Source organism: Hylaeus volcanicus, chromosome 3, assembly GCF_026283585.1.
Source record: "Hylaeus volcanicus isolate JK05 chromosome 3, UHH_iyHylVolc1.0_haploid, whole genome shotgun sequence".
Taxonomy (NCBI): Eukaryota; Metazoa; Arthropoda; class Insecta; order Hymenoptera; family Colletidae; genus Hylaeus; species Hylaeus volcanicus.
In genome coordinates, this window is record NC_071978.1 from 16,326,205 (window position 1) to 16,347,886 (window position 21,682).

Here is a 21,682-nt window from a genome sequence, read left to right on the forward strand (position 1 = left end):
AGTAACAATTAAGCATATTATAAAGCATGTTTTAAAGAACTAAAAAACATTTTTTGTTTTAAGAAACGTTTAATTTATATCGTCATAACAGCCGATGACGTAGACGATGATTTAAAAACATAGGTTTACCTGAAAACAAAAACAAAGGTAGATTTCGAAAACAGATTAGTCTAGCGGGTCCCTGGACGAAGGATTTTGGAAAAAATTAATTTAGAACAAGACGGCGTACATTTGAAGTTGATTTTCAATTTTGTCACTAAAATTAAGCGATTCAATGCAGGATAAAACAAATAGTATACAGAGTCCCGTTAGTCTAATATATTTTCTAAATCTACCTTTAGTTTTGTTTTCAGGTGCACCAGTTTGAAGAAATCTTGCTCACCGCAAACCAAGTGGCCACCCACGCCATCGCCTGTTATGACGAAATGAATTAACCTTTTTTTAAAACAAAAATTCTTTTATAGTACTTTAAGACATACTTTGTAATATATTTACGTTTCATTCAGAAAAATTATTATTTAATACCTTAAAAAACACACACACAAAAAACTGTCCGTTTCCATTTTCCTGACTTCGACTAACCCCTTAAGCGTTGAATCAAGTGAATCGGATAAAAATTCGATGAGCTATGTGTCCCACCGTTTTGACCGAATACTTCCCTTGCGACTACTATATCTACATATGTGTACATTCAGATTAAAGCTACACTGTCAAATTTTCTTCTTTGAACGTCCCTTTATATGTAAAAAAAAGTTTCAATAACAAAAATTAATTATATGTGGAAATTATATGCATTAGAAAAATACATTAGCTGGACCAGACTCCCCCCTTAAGAGGATTAGGCAATCGTTCTTGTCGGAAAAATACTTTCCTTTCCCTTTAGTTGTAAACAAAATGAGAACAAGTACAGATCTGTCCTTTTAACCCCTTAAGCTAGAACCACGTGTAAAACTCGTCATTGGTCGAATTTTTGTTTCAGTTCGACTTTTTTTGTACTTTTTTGTAACACGATGTTAGCGTCCTCCAATCACTTTTTGTCCACTTGTGCACATACAGCTGTGGCACGAACTCCAACTTTCGTTCCTAATTGTTCCAATTAATATAGAATTGCCTTTCTTCCATTATTTCTATAACTTTTAATTCACTAAAGGTCCTTTTTTATTCTTATTTGCATTCTGCGTAAAAATACCAATACACCTACTTAAAAGTCTCTCATTAAATAGCTCGTTATAAATTGGTAAAATGTCTTCTTTTATATCGACGGGGAGAAAAATGAACAATATTGCGAATTTTCATATAAATCAAATTGCTTTTTATTCAGAAAGGATAATACATTCGAAAAATGCAATAGAAAAAAAATCGATATTTGAATTGCCTAATCCCGTTAAGATATTTCTCACAAACATCACGAAGTCGATAGAGGGTTGACGTCGCTATTGACTTATAGGTCAGATTGCTGAGTTCCACGTACGAACCTCTATTGGAGAACATACCGCTGGTGATAAAGGAGTGCGCGCAGAATGAACAGTGCATGGACATCATCAACGATCCTGAACACATTTTGGATGGAGTTCGACTAGTCTGGTCGTTACTGAAACATCCCAGCGTCATAATCAAGAGAAACGCTTGCCTCGCATTGGTCCCTTGCATCAAGCACGCCAAAGATTCACCGGAAATGGTGCGAGCATTCGTGGGTGGATTGGAGCTCACTGTCAGCCTTCTTGACAGCACGGACACCGAAGTTCTCAGCGCAGTATGCGCTACCATCGCCGAAATCGCCACCGATCCCGAAAACCTGGGTATCCTCAGTGATCACGGTGTGGTGGAGAAATTGGCGAAGCTTGTGACAACGGTAATTCGTGAACTTTTTATTCAAGACACCTTGATTGGTTCCAAACACAGTCGCTTAGGATCAGAAATTAGGTTGAGAGATCGACCGCTTTCGGTCGATCCTTTTTGATGGGTAAAGTGTGTTTTTCGTGGAACTTGTCAATGGAACAGAGATGGACAAACTCTTTATCTACAGTCAGTCCTTTGCTTATGTTACTTACAAAATAAAAATTTAGAAATTAGTAGGTTGTCCAATCATTTTGTCCCTAACTGTATTCCTATAAGTATTCGTACCCTCTGTGTCTATTGAAAAAATTTGTCTAAATTAAATGGTAGGCTTAATGTTTCCAAATAAATGATTCATAATAAATAGAAACATGAATAAATTTTACACATGTATATATTTATAATGAAAAATTTATTTGGAAACATCAAACCTATCATTTAATTTAGACAAATTTCTTTAATAGACCTAATGGGTACGAATACTTATAGGAATACAGTTAGGGACAAAAAGATTGGACAACCTACTAATTTCTAAATTTTTATTTTATAAGTAACATAAGTAAAGATTATTGTATACAGGATGGAGCAGTTTCACTTTAAATAAGTTTTAAACCAGTTATTGTGCACAAACTTCATACAAAAGTTGCATCGTTTCGAAGGAGATATACGATGTATGAATTGCTTTATTACTAACGCGCTTTTTAACGGAGATACCAAGATCTCCTTTGACTTTTTTAAATGGCACTTTATATATATATATATATATATATATTTGTATTCATAGTATGATAGCGTTTATTTAGACAAATTTATCGATCTATAATGCATGATCATTTATCGTAATACAAAGCCTTAAATTGAAGTTTGAAATCAGTAGATTGAACACAGGCCGCCAGTCAGTTAAACAAGGATAGAAGGAAAGTTAATATGTCATTTTTCTATAGTGTCTCTATCAGAAAAGCTAATGTCTCTTTAAACTCTTTCAGTTACAAAAAAAAAAAAAACAATATGCACGGTTGATATAAGATATCCAAAGATTATGGCGAGTATGACAAAATCTGTTCTTAAAATTACTCAAGTTAAAGTATGATTGTATTGCTTATATAAGCATTTCTCATGATATTGATAACAGTATAATATTGTTTGGTACTAACGAGAACCACGTCGCAAGTGTCCCCTTAGATTTTTAATGAAACTATTTTAAGATGTATTCGTTGGACTCTTCAATAATGCATATCTAACAGATCGTATTTTAAATCCAACACTATTAATCGTTTGAACAATCTGTGCAAATAAATTAAGAGTTATTTTATATATGTTTAGTCCTTAAATACCTTAATTCGTACAACTAATCGTACGTGTTTCGATTATTGAACATTATATTTTTTCAGGATAACGAGGACTTGCGTGCAAATCTGACATTAGCCATAGCTTTCTGCAGCGAATGGGGGGAGAATAATTACAAATTTGGCGAACTAAACGCAGTCGCACCACTTGTTAATTATATGACCAGCAAAAATAAAAATGTCCTTAGAGGAGTGTGCATAGCAGCGTATCATTTAAGTAAAGAGCCCACGAATTGCATTACTATGCATACTTCTGGCGTAATAAAGGTATGATAATCTTCATTTGTTCTTCGCCATAATAATCTGTTGAAAACTATTTCGTATCTTAAATAAAATAGATAAAAATTTCGAGTAATAAATGAAACGCAGACACAACTGCTTTTCTTTACTTGTAAAATAAAAATTGAAAACTTAATTATCGAATCAAATATTATGCAATGAACAAGTAGAAATGCAACTATTAAATCGAATAAATGTCACAAATAAATTACTATACGTTACTTTTATTCGATTATCTATTACTCGAATCAAATTTTGCCCTTCCCTGAATATAATATATCAAAATGATATTTAAGAGAAAATCTAAATGAAACATTCTTCTACTTGATGATTCAATAATTTTTTTACTAACATTTGTAAGAACAACATTTTAATTCAATTCGAACAGCATTAATAACTGTTGCATTATGAGATTCAAATGAAAACGCTGACAGTTTTATAATAATGAGATATTAATATGATAGCCAATTTGTAATTCATTGAATACAACCGTGAAAGAATATTAGGTAAGATTCATTTATCATAATTTAAAAAATATTTAGTAAAATATATGATTACGAGACTTCTCGGAGTAGTATTTCTTCTAGTATGTAAATAGGTAGAATTCAATGTAATATTATCGAAATTTTTTTTATGAATATCTCGAAAACTAAGCGTCTCCGGTGGTAACATGTATAGGAAAAAGTAGCTATGTGAACTTGGCACCCGACTTTTCAAAAATTAATTTTTTTTTATAGAAAACGATAGTATTTTAATAGTATTAATAGTTTCGTTTGTACCTGATTGTACCTTCAATAGTTTCGTTTGTACCTCGACCAATTAATAATTAAAAAAAATTCAAAAAATGGTCAGCACCCGACATCGAGATTTTTGAAATCGGTTTTCCCCGATTCTATAGAATCGTTTGTACCCGTTTTTACCGCTTTTCGTTTCGTTTGTACCTCAATAGTTTAAATTTTACAAGTAATTGTTGATCCGCGTAAGAGAGAAGTTCGTTAATTTTCAAGATTTTTAAAATCTGTTTTTTCACGATTCTTTAGAATCGTTTGTGTCCGCTGGAAACGTCTTTCTTTTCGTTTGTACCTCAATAGTTGAAAATTAACGAACTTCACTTTTGCGCGGATCAACAATTGCTATAAAATGTAAACTATTGAGGTACAAACGAAAAGAAAGACGTTTCCGGCGGGTACAAACGATTCTAATAATCGGGAAAAAACAGATTTTAAATATCTTGAAAATTAACGAACTTCTCTCTTACGCGGATCAACAATTACTTGTAAAATTTAAACTATTGAGGTACAAACGAAACGAAAAGCGGTAAAAACGGATACAAACGATTCTAAAGAATCGGGAAAAACCGATTTCAAAAATCTCGATGTCGGGTGCTGACCATTTTTTGAATTTTTTTTAATTATTAATTGGTCGAGGTACAAACGAAACTATTGAAGGTACAATCAGGTACAAACGAAATACTATCGTTTTCTATAAAAAAAAAATTAATTTTTGAAAAGTCGGGTGCCAAGTTCACATAGCTGGAAAAAGTTGTTCAAAACAATGTAACCGATAATACATTTAAAAATCCGCGAAATAGGTGTTGAGCATCCTTTTCTGCATAATTACCGAAACTAGTAACACATTAATATCGTAAATTTATTTATAGCATGTACTACGTTTGGTTGGATCGGACGATTTGGAAGTGCAAATCGCCGCTGCATCCACGATTCGAAATATTAGAAACCTTGCGCTGACGGCGGAAAAGTTGCACTTTAAAGAAATGTACGTAAATCAATTATTGTCTGTGCCATATCTATTTATGCTCACATATTGTCTGTTATCGCGCAGACCTTTTTTTGTTGACTCATCGCATGTTTACATATATTTATAGAAATACGCTGGAAGAAACGGATTTTCTTTTGTAACATAGCGACCTTCCGAATGCCGTAACAAGAAATAAGTAGTCAATTGAAAAATGTGTAATAGAGATACCTTTATTTGGATAATATAATAAGACTCTTGTTTGGATTTGCAAAACCTTGTATATTTAAGTATAATTACATTGTTGCAATTACATCGCATAACGTTTAGTAAAATAAATCATTGAAGAACATGATCCCTTTTTATCATTTAGTTTTAACATTATTACAAAAAACATTTGTAGCATTTAACTTGCATGTAACAAGAATTTAATTTCCTAGATACTAACAGTGATGTACAATTTGTATGCAATTTATGTATAAAATATACATCATACGTTATATATAAATATGGCTAATCGATCCATTCCTCTATATAAAATACAGGGTGATTAAAAAGGTAGCGAACATATTGAAAAATGTGTTATTCTTCAGAACCAATTTGTAGAAGGTCACTCTCAGTCTACGTAATTTAAAACATTCAGAAAATAACTTAAGTCACACAGTTCTAAAAGCGTTCAATACTTTTTAAATCTCCCTGTATATTAGTTCACAAAGAAATCAACTGCTAATGGATTCAAATTAAAATATATATAATTGGAATGGCACACAAACACATGTTTTGTAACGTACAAAATTCCTCGAAACGAAATAATGAAGGACGGCTGTCTGCCGTCAGGTGCCGTCCTGTAATAGGTAGAATGATTCTAATCGGCCACGAAGAGTGACTGTCCCACGAATTTTTTAGCAGAAAGGGACACGAAATTTCGAAAATAGAAGGACGGTCTCAAGAGAGTTAATTAGATCACCGTTGAGAATATCAAAAGGAAAATTACAATTTGGCATTGCCGTAAAATACTAGTCAGAGAGTATAGAGAACTGAGATAAGCGCTTCGCATTATCTTCTCTTTTTTTTGTCTATAAGAATTTTATTAACATTTTATAAAACGGATTCCCTCTGAGTGGATCTCATAGAACCCCTTTTGAGCTAGACCGGACCCCCTCATGGAAAACCTGAAACCGTAAGGACTGGCACCCCTCCTGTGTTTTCTTAGATTTTTCTTTCTTTTTATTTTTGATTGATTTGCGCCCGTGAGTGTGGCAATTTGTACCGCGGCTGCGTGCAGGACCACGTGCGCAATAAGAAAAAGTTCCGATTTACACGCTACAAATTTTTGCTACAAAATTTGAATATGTTGTAGACTTTAGTGGTATTTAAAAATGTCTCGAAGGATTTTTAAAAATTTCGAAAATTTTACAGCTGTTTAAAGTTTTGTGCTATCTCTTTTTTTCAACAAATTTTAACTATTGAACTAGCCAACGGATGAAAAAGAGCTTGAACATTAAAGAACAAAGATATTAAGGTACAAAATAAAAATACTGTCGGTTCAAACAAAAAATATTTAAAAAGAAGATGGCACAATACTTTAAACAACAGTGAAACCGATAATTTTCAAAATTTGTAAAAATCCTTTGAGACACGTTCAAATACCACTAAAGACTACAACATATCCAAATTTCACCAAAATCCAAGATGCTATATCAGAAAGTGTCCGAATCCGCGTGAAATAATCCATAGGAAATTACTAAATTATATCTACAGCATAATTTGTTGTACAAGCCTCGTTAATTATCTTCACTAGCAAACTTAGAACAAAACGTCAATTTTTGTAACTTTTATATTACTTGGTTCCAAGGAATCAATTGTGTTTTTTATAAAGTCATTTAAAAATAATATTGATATTGTTTTTATTACAATTATGAATATAGGACATAGTTGTATTTAGCATCCAATTACAGTTACATACAGCAATTATTCAATATTTTCCCTATTGATAATCTCAGAAAAAAAGTTTTGTGTAGATTGCATTACAGGCACTTAAAATCTCTATATATAAATAGAGAAATATATAAAATTTTACTTGTACAACTACATATTCCTGCCAGAAAATCTTACCCAATAATATCTTTTTTTTTTATTAGGAATGGGTGAGAAGAAGAAACTAACATTTTTGAAAACATTTTACATGATGTTGGTATCTTTAAAATTAAATATTGTGCTATTTATTCCTGTTTCTCTGTTAGAAGAGCATTCGCTGCAGCTTTAACTGCTGAAATAAAAAAATTTTTTATAAAAACTGATCTATATCATAATTATATAATTTATCTAATTAACATTGATAAATGTACCAGCATCCTGAGCATTTGATATCAATTCATCCACCTTATGATGGTATCGTAAAAAGTTTGGTCTGATGACACGACGGTACAAAATTATTGCACCATTATTTTCCATAGGAGCCATTAGCCACATATAAAAAAGGCACTGTAACGAACAATAAAATTTGCTATTCACAAAATGATTTGTAGCGTATATTAATCTTTTGGTACAGGGCGCTTACGAGAAAAAGTGCCTGCCATGGACAAAACAAGATGCTGACATATAAAAAGCTCTACTGCTTACAATGCATGGGTCAGTCCAAAAATAAAGATAAATTTACGCAATTTTTTCATGACATTCGAATGTCTGAGGTTGAAGGTAGGATCTCTAATACTTAGTTGACATTGATAACTTGTATGCAAAGTGTAAAGAAAAATATAATATAATATACATTATATGGGAATATATGTAAGATCTTCATACATGAGCAACCACTTTTAAAAGGCAAACGTACTATATACTCTTCAAAGTAAAAAGATTAATATTAAACATAATTATACCTTGAAGAGCCAATAAACTGGAAACCAGCATAATATATAGTCTGAGAAAAATTCAACAATTGTAAATACTGCGAAAACAACCCAATAAGTTAACCACTTCGTATCATCTTCTTTTTTTGGACTCTCTAAAGCTTTCATGGAACAATAAGCAGGATATACAAATCCAAAAATATTACAAACTAATTGTTGTCCAATTCCAAATACCAGATACAGTGCCAAAACTACAACAGAGCCTGAAAGGTTCAATAATACCATAACATTATTAGATAAATTTCCTTCAAAATATACAAACAGTATAAAAATATAATGAAATCGTAAATATTTGACATGTAAATCACATAATACGTACAACATTAAGCCATTTCTTGCGCAATAATTATCAATTTCAATATTTAATTACTAGAGTAAACAAGTTTCATCATAAGGACTCGATGTTAAAGTGGTTTTTTGCGACAATGACGAAGTGTAAAAGCAAAACGTACAAAAAATTTGTACGTTTCTCAATATTTCAAGTATCGTAATCAAGTTGAATTATGATGCTTACTGCGGAAAATTTACAATAGATTCTTGTTGCGTAACGCGAGAATGAATCAATTCGAGTAGGTAACGACAAAAACTGACACAAAGAGCTCTGAATAACCTAACATGCATACCTAAGAATACAAAAATCCGGTCAACTCCAGTTTGTTTCTCAATTTTTGCAAAATACTTCGTCCAGAATTTATTCTCATCCCGAAGTGCTTTCTCCAAAGACTCCTTTACTGCTGTTATCCTCGCCATTTCTAGCTAAACTTTTTTAAAGTTAACAAAATAGCCTGAGATTATACCAAATTATACCCCTATGAATTTGCAACACGATTTGCACGATACCACAGAATACACTTACAGAGACGAAACTTCGCCGTTATTTAGATCCGATTCAAAGTGCGCATGTGCCGTCCAAGAAGTTATGGCGGATCTCACTATGAAATGTGCCATCCAAGAAGTTATGGCGGATCTCACCATGTCTGATACGAGTAGTGCTGGACAGTACCGACAGTATCAGACAGTACCAATGCAAACAGTACTGAACATTACCGTGCATTTAATTATTTAATTTGCGCGAAAGCATTGAAGAAAATTAATGATGAATGTAAAATTAATTTAAATATTAATTGAAACTATTGCGTGCTTCTTAAAATTTCTAAAATAAAATTTCTTTATCGCATTATTTCCAAGAATATTTTCTATGTTTTTTAGAGCCTTTATCTTTAACTATGACATACAATATTCGGGAAATGGAAAATTAGAATGTCACGATTTATTAGAAAATTTAAAATTTAGAAAATTATAAAACATACTACCATTATACATTTACAGAAATGAACAGAGATTGAATACACTATAGATAATAAATAGTTCGTGTAAAAACCTCTTAGTTCGATGCATTCGATATTCGGATCAAGGCCTGATCTCATTTACAATTAACGTATGCAACGTAAACCTGAACTTAAAGAAAACGGGAATTAATTTAACATGTATTGCGCCCATTTTTGTAGACGAGTATTATCTAAGACATTTTATAAATTATATGTTATATCAACACATTTTCGTTAATTTACTTCAAAATTTCGATACTTTTTTACTTGTGAATATATGTATACATATAGCAATCTCAGTACTCTTTTTTATCAATAGTGTACCATTTAATGTTTACAAATTTTATAAAATATTATTTTGCTAGTTATTCTTTATTATGTTAATTTATTTTGATAAATAAAAAAATACAAATATAAAAAAAATACATGAATACAACATATTATTAATTTTATAATTTATAAATATATTACATTATATTTACGCAAAATATAAATTGTTATAGAAATATTGTTATAGAGTATATTTATGAAACATATAATTTTTGGAAAGATATTGCATTATATATAATGTATAAAGTTTCCAGACGATTAATTTCGATTGAAGAAATTATTTTCTTAATTGAAATCGAATAAAAAGTGTAAATGTAATAACAGCAACGCATTGTCACAGTTGTGCAACGCGAGTAATTGTAGTCAATTGATGGGAAGTGTCAGTAATGACATTATGTAATATCAAAGGTAATACTGTTTATTTAAATCGATCCGATGCTTCTGATGCATAAAATTGCGTCTAAAGGTGCGTACAGTCGATAAAGAGAACTGGCAAAATGGCGATTGCCGAGTGTTGTGTTTAGTGTTGCACTGGTGTCACATCCTGAAAATCATTTTGACAATTGAACCGTCATTCTGTGAGTGTGAAAGAAACAATGGGAAAACATTAAACAAAATTGTACATGTGCACTGTGAGTAGCGGGAAAGTTTTCGAAATCGATTGGACATGATTTTTGCGACACGTTACTCAACCATACTCCAGTTAATAGTTTTCTATTTGTGAGTCGCATTTTGAATCTTAAACATGATATTGTTTAACACAATAATCAACAATGAAGAAAAGGTGGTAGTGGTGTTATTATTATCCTTACAATAACAACACATTGAAAAATATTAGAAAAAGTAAACTGAAATTGTGAAATATCTTTAAAGTAAGAATAAGCAAAGAAGCAATTGAAATTTTACAAATGTATATAAACGATTTTAAATATTTAACTTCCACTTTAGATATAGTGGATGTATCTGAATACATAAATATTTGTAAAATCTTTTATGTACTTTGCAATGAACATAAAGTATTTAATTTTGATCAGAGACAAAATAAAAGATTATATCCAAAATATCATAAAAGAAGACTATATCGGCAATATGAACATGTAATTGGAAATCAAAAGAATTTATACATATAATTTGTAAGTATACATGTGCATTAATTTGCTTCCAAATAAAAAATATTCATGATCATGTTAAAATGTAATGTATGTGTTTGCAGTTTAAGCCATGGAGGATTATACTCCTATTGATGAAGATTTTCCTGGCCGATTACTACACCAAGCTGCTTTGTGGGATAACGCGGAACTATTAGAAGATCTTTTGCGAGGAGAGCATGCACAATACATAAACAGTCAAGATTCATGGGGTAGAACTCCATTGCATGCTGCAGCTATTACAGAAAACTCAAGGTGTTTGGATGTATTGTTGTCTGCTGGTGCTAATCCAAATATACCATGTGGACCAAGAGGTCATTATAGAACACCATTACATATTTGTGCAGAACATGGTCATAGTTCCAATATTGAGAAACTCTTGGAATTTAATGCTGATTTAATGATTATGGACAATAACGGTCAAAAACCAATAGATGTAGCTGAAAAAAATATGCAAGACGTTTGTTCAAATTTATTGAAATTGGCAGCCGAGAAATATGAATTGGCGAAACTTGCAATGCATGCGTCTTTGCGTGCAACTTGTATTCAGGGAGATACAGTGGCAGCTAAAAACATTATTCAAGGAATCACTACCAATTTGGAGTACATTATTAACATGGCACCAAATGGAGCAAATACTCTACTTTTTATAGCATGTGAAATGGGTCACAAAGATATAGTACGAATACTTCTAGATCATGGCGCGGATTGCAGAATACATCCTGTTACAAAGTACTGTCCATTGTACATAGCATGTTATAATGGTAAGGTAGAGATTGTGGAACTGCTTCTCCGACATTTTCCTAAACAGGTTCACTCCTTAACAGTGGAAAAATGGTTACCAATTCATGCAGCAGCTATAAATGGTCATCATTTGGTTATTGATTTGCTGTTAAGATTCGAATATCCACAACAAACATACCAATGTTACAAAGATTCGTCTGGAGAATTTGAATATGACATGCCATTTGATATCAATACTCAAGATGTTACAGGACAGAATGTTCTTTACATATCTAGCATGCTTGGAAATATTAAAATCGTAGAGCTGTTACTAAATTACAGAGTAAAAGCAAGAAAAATCAAAGAGGAAGATATGGGAGTTTCACAGCCACTTCCTATGTCGAAAAGGAAAATTTCAAGTGGAATTCAGAGGTTAATGTCTAGTTTAAATTTTAGGAGTAAAGCATTTGATAAAAAAGATGACAATATGATATGCCCGTTAAATTTAGATTTGTACTGCAACAATGCTAGTGAAACCTCTTTATACGCTGCCGTGAGAGGTAAACACACAGAAGTCGTCACTGCTTTGTTAGTGGCAGGTGCCGATCCAAATTTACCTGTGAAAGTTCCTTGCGATCAAAGCGATCCAGAAAGTAATTACTCTAATGCATTAATAGTAGCTTGTCAGCAGCGCGACATAAAAATTGCTGAGCTCTTATTGAAGCATGGTGCTGTGGATAATACATGCAAAGCGATCAAAATTGCCGCACAAAATCGAGATGAACCCTTGACAGCGAAGCTCTTATCTATAAAAGCTTACCCCGACTCAGAGTATAAGATCAACAAAAAAGCCATGACCGAATGTACACAAACATCTCATTTTTCTGCGTTATCTTCTTTCGGTAACGTCACATATTCGACATTATTTCCAAATACTCCAACAATGATAAACTGGCATGATCAACAGTGTCATCTTTCGCAAATACGATCTCAATGGTTAATTGATGCCGTATTGCACGTGAACAAAAAACTGAGCGCCAAGAACAACGATCTGGTCTTGTATGCCATTACAAGGATAGATATTTCTCATAATTCCATCACCTCTATACCATCCTCTATATTTTATTTACAAAGTCTACGGTATCTTAGCATTGCTCAGAATAAAATAGACACTTTGACTGCTGAACCAAAAAGTCCTAAGGATAAATTGTGTCCGGTTTTGGAAGAGATGTATCTCCAAGACAATCGACTGGAACAATTACCAGAATTTATTATGAATCTACCTGCGTTGGAGATAATGGACGTTTCCAACAATAAGCTGCAATGTCTTCCAGACAATTTATGGCGAGCGCCAAAGTTGAAGGAATTAAATGCATCGTTCAATTTATTAAAAGATCTCCCTAGTCAAGTATCACAAAATATTTCTCGAAAATCGCAACGGGACGACGCATTAAATAATAGCCCCAGTAGTCGAAGCTTAGCGTCGCAACTCGCTATTTCACGCGAAGATTCGTTAGAGTTTGAATCGTTCACTAAAATAGCGAATGCACAAATCATCGAAATGAATCGCCCACATGTTTGGACCAGATCGGTCCATGTTTCAGAAAAAATTTTGGATGATAACGAAGGCGGAGTAAGATCGGTATTAACGTCTCTGAATTTGGCGCACAACTTATTTAATAGTATTCCAGTGGCATTACCGTGCCTGGCTGTTACATTAGTGAGGTTGAACATGGCTTATAATTCTCTTCGATCTATGAGCCATATAACGTCCTACCCTGCGAGCTTAAAACAATTAGATTTGTCCAATAATCAGATCTCTCGATGGCCCAGTTTACCACAAGTGGATGGTGCTGATTTAACGGAGCAAGCAAACACCGCGTGCTATTGTCCTACTACAAATGTACAATCTCCGATTGTTCCAGGCAGTAACCGACAGACGGCAACGTCTTTACGTGACGTAGTTCTCATGTCAGTTTGCACGCACAGACGTCACTTACGATTAGAAAATTTGAGAACGTTGATTCTTACCAACAATTTGTTAAACAGGATCCAATTGACTTCGATTGACGACGGGGAAATGCCAAATTTGGAAGAAGAAAATGTAGATAAAGATACGAAAATAACTTACTCTGGTTCGAAATTGTATTTGTTATTCCCTAACGTCAGTATGCTCGATGTTAGCAACAATAAATTAAAAGAGATTCCGCAAAATATTTACGAGCTTAACAATCTCTCTGTTTTAAATATAAGCGGCAATCCAGAAATTGTCGAGTTGCCACCACAAATGGGATTACTCTCCCGTTTATGGAATTTGAATACTCAAGGCTGTAGACTGCAAGAGCCTTTAAAGACAATGATTGAATCGAAAAAATATAAGACAATGGATGTTATTGGTTACTTAAAGTCAATTCTAGAAGATGCCAAACCGTATGCTCGAATGAAGTTAATGATTGTGGGAATACAAGGTATTGGGAAAACAAGTTTGTTGGAGCAACTAAGACAAGAAGGTGAGGTACCAAATAAGAAAAAAGCTTCCGAGCATTGGGCAAAAAGAATGGGTAATAAAAATATTAACGCAAAAACTGCCAGGGGAACGACGATATCTACTGTTGGTGTCGACATCGGAGATTGGATTTATGAGAAAAAAATGCGAGGTCAATCGTCTCACGGGCCTGTTTACTTTCGAACATGGGACTTTGGTGGACAAAGGGAATACTATGCAACGCATCAATATTTTTTATCTAAGCGTAGCCTGTATTTGGTTGTATGGAGAATTACAGATGGCTTTAAAGGAGTCTCTGAAATATTTCAGTGGTTGGTAAATATTCAAAGTAGAGCGCCTAATACTCCAGTAATTATTGTTGGTACTCATTATGATATATCATACGAACATAGCGAAGCCTTACAACAATACATTCGCGATAAGTTTATAAATGTTGTCGATGCTGAGAAATGTGGCTTACCAAAAGTCATGGAAACTATCGAAGTAAGCTGTAAAACGAAACACAACATAAAGATGCTGTGCAACTTGATATACGACGTTGTTTTCAGTCTCAGATCGCCTGGAAGCAAAGAATTGCTACTCGAACAAAAAGTTCCTTCCAGTTATCTTGCCTTGGAAGATGTAGTAATACAACTTGCGCACGATAGAAAACTATCCGGCGGTGATCCGGTTTTGAAAGCTGACCAATACTATACAGCAGTAAATAACGAACTTCAGAAATTACATAGATCGTTCAGAGATCCTGCTGAGCTACATCAGGCGACGCTTTTCCTTCATGAGAATGGCATTATTTTGCATTATGATGACGCCACTCTGAAAGATTTATACTTCCTTGATCCACAATGGCTTTGTGACATGTTGGCACATGTAGTTACGATACGTGAAATTAATCCGTTTGCTAGATCTGGTATAATGAAACTAGATGACATTCAGCACGTCTTTAAATCATCAACGATATCATCCATTGACACACAAGGATATATCGTTAGTTTGTTAAATAAGTTTGAAGTTGCATTAACGTGGGATTATCGGACTTTACTAATTCCTTCTTTATTGCCAACTGAAGAAGATATTTTAAGAAGTAATCAAGTGATAAAAATCCCAGTAAAAACGCGAAGTTGGCATATGCGTTGTAAAAAAATTGCTTCTCCAATGATAACATTTCAAAACTCATCCGGAGATAAAACAAACAATGAATGCGTATTGACATCTAGATCACAACCGGATTGCTCCGTTACAAGACTGCTCCTGATGTCTTACTTTCCAAGCGGCTTCTGGTCGAGGCTCATAACTAGAATTTTAGCCGATGATGCAATTGTTGAAATTGTGATGTCGTTTTTAGCGCCGTTTAAAGATTTTGTCGATGATAATATTTTTATAAGTTTGTTAGATATGCAAGCAGAATGGGTACTTTGGCAAACAGGAATAGAACTAAGGTATGCTAATATTACTTTACTACGTCTGAAAGAAGTCAATTACAATTTGAAAAACGTACCGTATGATTATAGACAGTATAAGTTTAAGTTAAAGCAAGATGGCATATGGTGCAATGTAGATTTTAAAAATTCGGCAATTTTAGAAATTTGGTTTCCAGTTGACACATTGGTAATTAAGCAACCGATCATGTCTGATTCGGTGGATGAAGAACCAATGGGTTATCAGGCAATTGTAGTTGAACCTCGTCCAGAAAGCATGCCACAATTACTAGCATTAATAGTCGATCATATTGATATTTTACTAGAGGATTGGTATCCTACATTAGGAACACGGTTTGTGCACACATCCGAGGGTAAATTATTGGTCACACGGTTAATACCGTGTCCTCGATGTTTACTAAATAATGGAGAAAACGAGAACGAAATTAGCGATAATGATCGGTTAGTCGAAGATATTCAAAAATATTATGTAAATAAAGAAAGACAAAGTCAGGATAGTTATAAGTCGGATGGTGATAGTGGAGTAGGCTATGATAGCTTAACATCAAGTAGAATGCCATCGTTAGAAGGTCACCCAGATATTGCTAAACAAAATGCGCATTCTGAAGGTATTTTAGCATATTCCTGGATGGTTGAAGAGTGTATTCTATCTGCCTACAGTAATAAACCAATTAGTTGTCCTAAGCACTCTGATATACCATTATCACATGTAGCACCAGATATTATTTTTATGGATCTTGGAGCAAAACATTTAATAAAATCAGAAGATATTAAATTAGGGAAACTGTTAGGTCGTGGCGCATTTGGCTTTGTTTTTAAAGGAGTATGTCGTTTACCTGGAACATATCAAAGAGCTGATATTGCTATAAAAATGCTACAACCAGTTCCACCAGGTCCAAATTCAAAACAGTCTGCTATTCTAGCTTACAAGGCTGCACAAAGTAAATGGGATCGAGATCCCTTACAATACGCTTGCAAAGCATACTGTACTGCTAGACAAGAATTAAATATTTTATTAACGCTTAGACACACGAATATTGTACCATTAATTGGCATAGTGGTTAGTCCACTCGCATTGGTATTAGATTTAGCACCAGGAGGTGCATTAGATAGTGTTTTAAAAAATTACAGACGTTCAGGTGCTAAATTAGACCCATATACATTACAAGCTATAATTCTTCAAGTAGCAAAAGCTGTAGAGTATCTTCATCAGCAACATGTAATTTATAGAGATTTAAAATCAGAAAATGTTTTAGTGTGGCAAATGCCTCTACCTTTTCAAAATCATCCTGAACATCCTGTCCATGTTAAAGTAGCCGATTATGGTATATCCAGACTAACATTACCAACTGGTGCTAAAGGATTTGGTGGAACAGAAGGGTTTATGGCACCTGAAATTATTAAGTATAATGGCGAAGAAGAGTATACCGAGAAAGTTGATTCTTTTTCGTTTGGAATGTTCGTATATGAATTGATTACTTTAAGACAACCATTTGAAGGCCATGAAGCAGTTAAAGAATGTATTTTAGAAGGTGGAAGACCACCATTATCATATAGAGAGACATTTCATCCTTGTTATGCTCTTGATCTAATGGTTATATGTTGGGCTCAAAACCCAAAAGATCGACCAACTGCTAGCCAAATAGTTTCCATTGCATCTGCACCTGAATTTACACATCTTATAGATGTAATAGTATTAACGGAAAGAACGCAAGTAACTGCGATTACCATGACAAATAGGACTATAGAAGAAAATATAAATGGTGATGAAATTTGGTTTGGGCATAATAATGGTGAAGTTGATATGTTACTGGGAACACAAAAAGGTTGGTTACAGCATGTTAGAATTGAAACCCCTATAATACCATATGCAATGTGCGGAGTAGATGGATATATTTGGATTGGGGATAATGCAGGTCAAGTACATGTTTATTTAGGCAGTAATTTTGGTTGTGTTGCTAGTTACAACCTTGAACCTGATCACCGTAAAGAATCTAAAGTAGTGGGTTTAATATATTTGGAACAAATAAAACAATTTGTAGTAGCATTACATAGTGGAAAAATTTTTTTATTATCAAACTCTTTCACTCAAATGAAAAAAGTAGAAGTCGTGACTGACATACAAGATAATATAAAGACATATTCCTTGGCAGCTATTTATAAAAAGAAACGCATATTGGAATTATGGGTTGGACAAAGTTTTGGTAGAATATCAATCTATGTCTTAAAAGACAACAATTTAATAGACACAGTACAAGTTTTTCATGCTACTGGAGAGGCAGCTATGAAAAACTTATTTGCTACATATTTATTAAGTGCTGAAAATTCAATTTTATCATATACATACCCTGGGTGTATTGTCTACCAATGGGATGTAGATACCAGGCATATAATAAATAAATTAGATATGTCAAAATTAGTACCTTGTTCAGAGAGTCTCAAGTCTATTTCCATAGAAGAAAATTTATCAACAGAAAAATGTCAAGTAACAGCTTTGGAAACTTGTAGAAATCAATTGTATATTGGTACTACTTGGGGATGTATTGTAGTAGCTGAATGTATCTCTCTTAGGCCAATTACTGTTTTTAGACCTTTCGAGGGTAAAGTATGTCAAATAATATCATTTAAATCAGCAGATGAAAAGAAGTTAGTACTGGCAACTGTAGGCCAAGGTTATAGAAGTTTAATTTCACGATACACAGATTTTCCAGTTGATTGTTCAGATGCAGACGATCTTAAGCATAGTATGTATGCTCTTTTATGGAGATCTGAACATTGGTCAGCTGCTTAATTATAACTTTCTCTAAAAGCATAATGTTAAGAGTGCTTCATGGTGCAAAGATTAAGAGTGATATAACTGGTTGAAAATTCTATACGTCCATGGTATACTTTAGTATATAGACTTTAAGCTTTCTACCTTGCCTCATATAAAATCTCTTGCACTGAAGCTATAAACATGTATTCTCTAATCTGTCCAAGCTGTACGGTGCTTGATCAAAAACTTTCTGTAAACTTAATTGGAGAACAAGCGTAATTTAAGCAGGATATTTTTATCTTTTCGTGATGCAACACAATATAGTTTTATAAATTTACTACCTTATTGGGTATATTTATACTCTATACTTAGGATTGCAATATAATAGTGAATTGATTTGATAAAAAATGGTAGAGAAGAAATTATTGACCTCGCAATGTATTAAAAAAATTTATTTGATGATCTCTATAACATCATTAAACTTTCTGTATATTTACAATAGATAGATAGTTTAATGTGTACGCTTTTACATAATGCAAAGCTCCAGATGCAAGTAATATATCTGTGCGACATATTTGTATAATTATTGCTTATAAGTCTTTTTCAAGTATTGAAAAGGTTATTAAATTACTGCAAAGCCAAATTTGATTATAATTATAAAAATGTAAAAATGCATTTTTTTAAATAATTAAAATAATTAAATAAGTGGATAAATGTATGAAAGTTTAATGTGAAATATGAGTGTTAACAAATATAATTAAGAGACACAATTTACTGGTAGTTCTTCCACAGTTTCAATATTATACTTAAGAATTAGGTCCTGACTTCGGTACAAAAAATATCCTTTGAATAATTCCCCTCGTAACATGTAAGGAAACCAATATTTGTCATCTAGCCACATTTGTTTGAAAGGTATATCTTTTAAACTATACCATTTTGGTTGCATTTCTAAAAAAAGATGTGTACATAGACACATATATACATATGGATAAAGATTATGTATAGTGTACAATGTATTTATTATAGTTTTAAACAGATAATGATTATTTATGATAAAACGTCATGTGTTACATATCTTCTTCAAACTTTAATTTGAGCACATTTCCAGTTTTTCTTTTAATTTATTTACACAATTTGTACAATCCAAACATTCATACACAGTTTCATATGTAAAATTAAATGTGAAATTAGTAATTATGTAACAAGTAGGCAGATTATTCTTTCTTCTGCAATATAAGCAATCTTCTTAACTAGCTTTATAATTATGGTTTCTAAAAATCAAGTGTACTTACTTGAAAGAACTTTATTATAGTAGAGCCAAAATATTATACATATACATTTCATATGTAATAAACATGGGAAAACTTCAAATAATATCTCCTCATCTCTATTATCATTAGAAACATATAGTCAAGAACATTGCTTGTATAACCAAACGAAGTTGTATAAATAATTCACTTATTGGTTACATAATTAGTAATTACTCATCATTACTTAGGTCAACCAAAATAAAATTCTGAACCTACTACTTGTTCAAATATAAAATTATTATATAGGATACCATTGTCAACATATAGAAGTATTTTATAAGCAATGAAATAACAAACAACGTATGTATATGATTAATGATAAGAATGAATGTTTGGATAATGATGTAACTCTATTTTAGTTGAAATCTTAATTCTTAAGAATTAAATACCTTCAGATTCTATTACTTTTCCATGGTACTGATATGTTTCAAAGACATGAACCTCTAATAGAATCTCATTTCCTTCAAACTCAAATTCTAAGAGACCGATTTTTTTCAAATCCTTTACAGATAAACCACATTCTTCTTTTAATTCACTGTAATATTTGAAAAAAAACACTTGAGAAACTAACTAGTTACACTCCTTATCTAATATATATGTGATGGAAATACTGTAATACTCATATGCAATTTGATGTCACATATATTGTTTAACTGTTTTTTCTATAATTTTATTAATTCATGTTATAATTTTAATTTATGCATAATACTTTATATTTATTTAATTATTTAAATCTGTACCTGCTCATACAAGGTGATTCATAGAAAATGTTTCATGTATTTCTTTTTAAGCATGGTTTAACTTTTAATATTAGATGTGCAATGACGCAATTAAGAAATAATTTAATAATGTATAGTACTGTATTGAAATTATGAGATTATATTGTTGTATGTATATCATTCTAAAGTACACTGAATACACACTAAGAAACTCATGTATATCAATTTCATTGTTAAAAGTTTTTATATTAATATTAAAATACTTAATGCAAACACTATTAATAGCTAATATAGTATTGAACAAAAAATTATATCTATTTTGAAATCTTGCAAATATTTCTGTGATTCATCTTGCATGCTGTTACATAAAGACAGTAAAAGTGTTTGTTGAGATTCATTGTTATTTAATGTGATTTTTGCGAAATAAAAAAATGTTGTTAAATATGATATTCTTGATTTATTATTAAAACGAATTCTACTTAAAAGTAATACAATCACTATTAAACATTAAATTATATACGCTACGCTCAGTGTATGCAAAATACAAATTGATAGGAAATTGTTTAAACAACTTACCGAATGGCTCCCTGAAGAATTGTTTCCCCTGCTTCTACTTTACCGCCAAAACCATTCCATTTACCTTCTCCAAATCCTCGTTTTTTTAAACCTAGTAAAATTTCTGTTGTCTTCCTAACAAATACCAATGAATAAATTTTTCTCATAGACATTTTAAATTCAACCGTTAAGCTTGCTTAGAAAATTAAACGTGTTACACGTAACGCACGATAGAATAATCACTTCTTAACAAATTTGTTAGAGCGACGATATCAAACTTGTTTTACATAATATAAAACTGAAAGTTACTTTTGACTTTTCAGATTATGTATAATTCACCTATGAAGACCATAAATTCTTCTATAGAAGTAAAAAATGTTGTCTTAAAGGTTATGATAGTGAAAGGTCGCACCGAATATCACAGAATACTAACAATGAGAACCATTTTTGAATTTCCCACACATTCCCACCCTTGAAACTATCTTGGCAGTTGGCACAAACAAAATATCGCATACATAACATTTTAATGTGTTTCATTTCAATGTTTGCTTAAAATTATTAAAAATATCGATCTAAAATTTTTAGAAAAGAAATTTTTTCTATTTGTTACATAATTAAATTGATATTCCTAGATACATATAAAGTCACGCACTCTCTAAAAGTATGACTTTGGTAATATGTAAATGTTTCCATTTCTAAAACCATTTTATTCAGTGTATGTTTTTTAAAATATATTTATGTTTGTAA

The 21,682-nt window shown here is 32.2% G+C and overlaps 4 protein-coding genes across 9 annotated transcripts in view; 2 read left to right on the forward strand and 2 right to left on the reverse strand.

The window, feature by feature from the left end:
- Positions 1 to 5,947, forward strand: part of LOC128873829 (armadillo repeat-containing protein gudu) — a 166,503-nt gene extending 160,556 nt beyond the window's left edge. For all 4 annotated transcript variants that reach the window (XM_054117717.1, XM_054117719.1, XM_054117720.1 and 1 more), the window contains 4 exons: positions 1,448 to 1,852; positions 3,228 to 3,449; positions 5,122 to 5,237; positions 5,347 to 5,947. In XM_054117717.1, coding sequence (XP_053973692.1) covers positions 1,448 to 1,852; positions 3,228 to 3,449; positions 5,122 to 5,237; positions 5,347 to 5,380 — 777 coding nt within the window. In that variant the 3' untranslated portion in view covers positions 5,381 to 5,947. The remainder of the gene's footprint in view (positions 1 to 1,447; positions 1,853 to 3,227; positions 3,450 to 5,121; positions 5,238 to 5,346) is intronic.
- Positions 5,948 to 7,108: 1,161 nt separating this feature from the next.
- On the reverse strand, positions 7,109 to 8,996 carry LOC128873832 (receptor expression-enhancing protein 5-like). Of its 2 annotated transcripts, none has more exons than XM_054117725.1 (4): positions 8,749 to 8,996; positions 8,096 to 8,328; positions 7,565 to 7,700; positions 7,109 to 7,482 (listed from the first exon to the last, which is right to left on the reverse strand). In XM_054117725.1, exons 1-4 carry the CDS (start codon positions 8,873 to 8,875, stop codon positions 7,439 to 7,441), a joined length of 540 nt encoding a protein of 179 aa, XP_053973700.1. In that variant the 5' UTR covers positions 8,876 to 8,996; the 3' UTR covers positions 7,109 to 7,438. The 2 variants fall into 2 exon arrangements, with proteins under 2 accessions (XP_053973700.1, XP_053973699.1); XM_054117724.1 differs by having other exon boundaries at positions 7,109 to 7,485; positions 8,749 to 8,994.
- An 892-nt stretch (positions 8,997 to 9,888) lies between these two features.
- On the reverse strand, positions 9,889 to 21,622 carry LOC128873833 (oxidized purine nucleoside triphosphate hydrolase-like). 2 transcript variants are annotated; one of them, XM_054117727.1, is made up of 3 exons: positions 20,957 to 21,622; positions 20,051 to 20,196; positions 9,889 to 10,327 (listed from the first exon to the last, which is right to left on the reverse strand). In XM_054117727.1, the coding sequence occupies exons 1-3, from the start codon at positions 21,106 to 21,108 to the stop codon at positions 10,206 to 10,208; spliced, it is 420 nt and encodes a 139-aa protein (XP_053973702.1). In that variant the 5' UTR covers positions 21,109 to 21,622; the 3' UTR covers positions 9,889 to 10,205. The 2 variants fall into 2 exon arrangements, with proteins under 2 accessions (XP_053973702.1, XP_053973701.1); XM_054117726.1 differs by lacking the exon at positions 9,889 to 10,327 and adding an exon at positions 19,062 to 19,299 and having other exon boundaries at positions 20,957 to 21,421.
- LOC128873828 (leucine-rich repeat serine/threonine-protein kinase 1) lies at positions 10,337 to 18,640 on the forward strand. The gene is made up of 2 exons (XM_054117716.1): positions 10,337 to 10,916; positions 10,997 to 18,640. The coding sequence occupies exon 2, from the start codon at positions 11,005 to 11,007 to the stop codon at positions 18,385 to 18,387; it is 7,383 nt and encodes a 2,460-aa protein (XP_053973691.1). The 5' UTR covers positions 10,337 to 10,916; positions 10,997 to 11,004; the 3' UTR covers positions 18,388 to 18,640.
- Positions 21,623 to 21,682: the final 60 nt, after the last annotated feature.